At 39.3% G+C, this 684-nt stretch overlaps 1 protein-coding gene across 1 annotated transcript in view; it reads left to right on the plus strand.

The window, feature by feature from the left end:
* The first annotated feature begins 294 nt into the window (after positions 1-294).
* Positions 295-684, plus strand: part of LOC107551015 (protein FAM183B-like) — a 1,380-nt gene continuing 990 nt past the window's right edge. The window contains exons 1-2 of the mRNA XM_016232493.1: positions 295-476; positions 565-624. Of these exons, the coding sequence (XP_016087979.1) occupies positions 347-476; positions 565-624 (190 nt within the window). The 5' untranslated portion in view covers positions 295-346. The remainder of the gene's footprint in view (positions 477-564; positions 625-684) is intronic.

Below are 684 nucleotides of genomic sequence, written 5' to 3' on the forward strand. Positions count from 1 at the left end.
CCACAACAAATGCTTCCATGTCACAATATTTTTTATCAACTTTCTATATCAAATAAGTTTTGATCATTCATTCATTCATTCATTCATCAAACACAAGCAGATAATGGTTCCTGCTGGAGTCATCTAATCACGAGAGCTTGTGGCATGTGTTAAGAAGAGAAAATACCAAACGAATTACTGGGCTTTGGCGCCCTCGTGTGGATAAAACCGTTTAAGCGCTCTGTTTACGGTTGCCAAGCAACAAGATTCGTAGAGAAATCCGAAGTGTTGGCTATTGCTGCTGGAAGCGATTCGGTGATCATACTAGCAAACATTAGCAACTAAAACATATTTGATAACACTAAATATGGCAAACCCTAAAGAAAAAGACCCTGTGGACATAGTTCACCAGAATGCTATTCACGTCGAGACAATAATGAAGGAGCTGAGACACCAGAAGCTTTACACTGAGTTTAACATCAACCCCTTCAAGAGACGTGAGAGTAGAGCTTCACTTGTTTACAGTAAGTTATGTACATCTCTGTGTTTGGTTAAATATGTAAAAGAGCCTCTTTGTTTTTTCAGTGCACATTCTGACTGACAAGCCCATGTCCAACATCACCTACAGAAAAGAAGAGGAGGACCGTAAGTATTTCCACTAACTTACGTTCGATTTAACACAATTCTGCCATAGTTTCCGCCAAA

The sequence above is a fragment of the Sinocyclocheilus grahami genome, unplaced genomic scaffold, assembly GCF_001515645.1.
Source record: "Sinocyclocheilus grahami isolate Dianchi unplaced genomic scaffold, SAMN03320097.WGS_v1.1 scaffold412.1, whole genome shotgun sequence".
Lineage (NCBI taxonomy): Eukaryota > Metazoa > Chordata > Actinopteri > Cypriniformes > Cyprinidae > Sinocyclocheilus > Sinocyclocheilus grahami.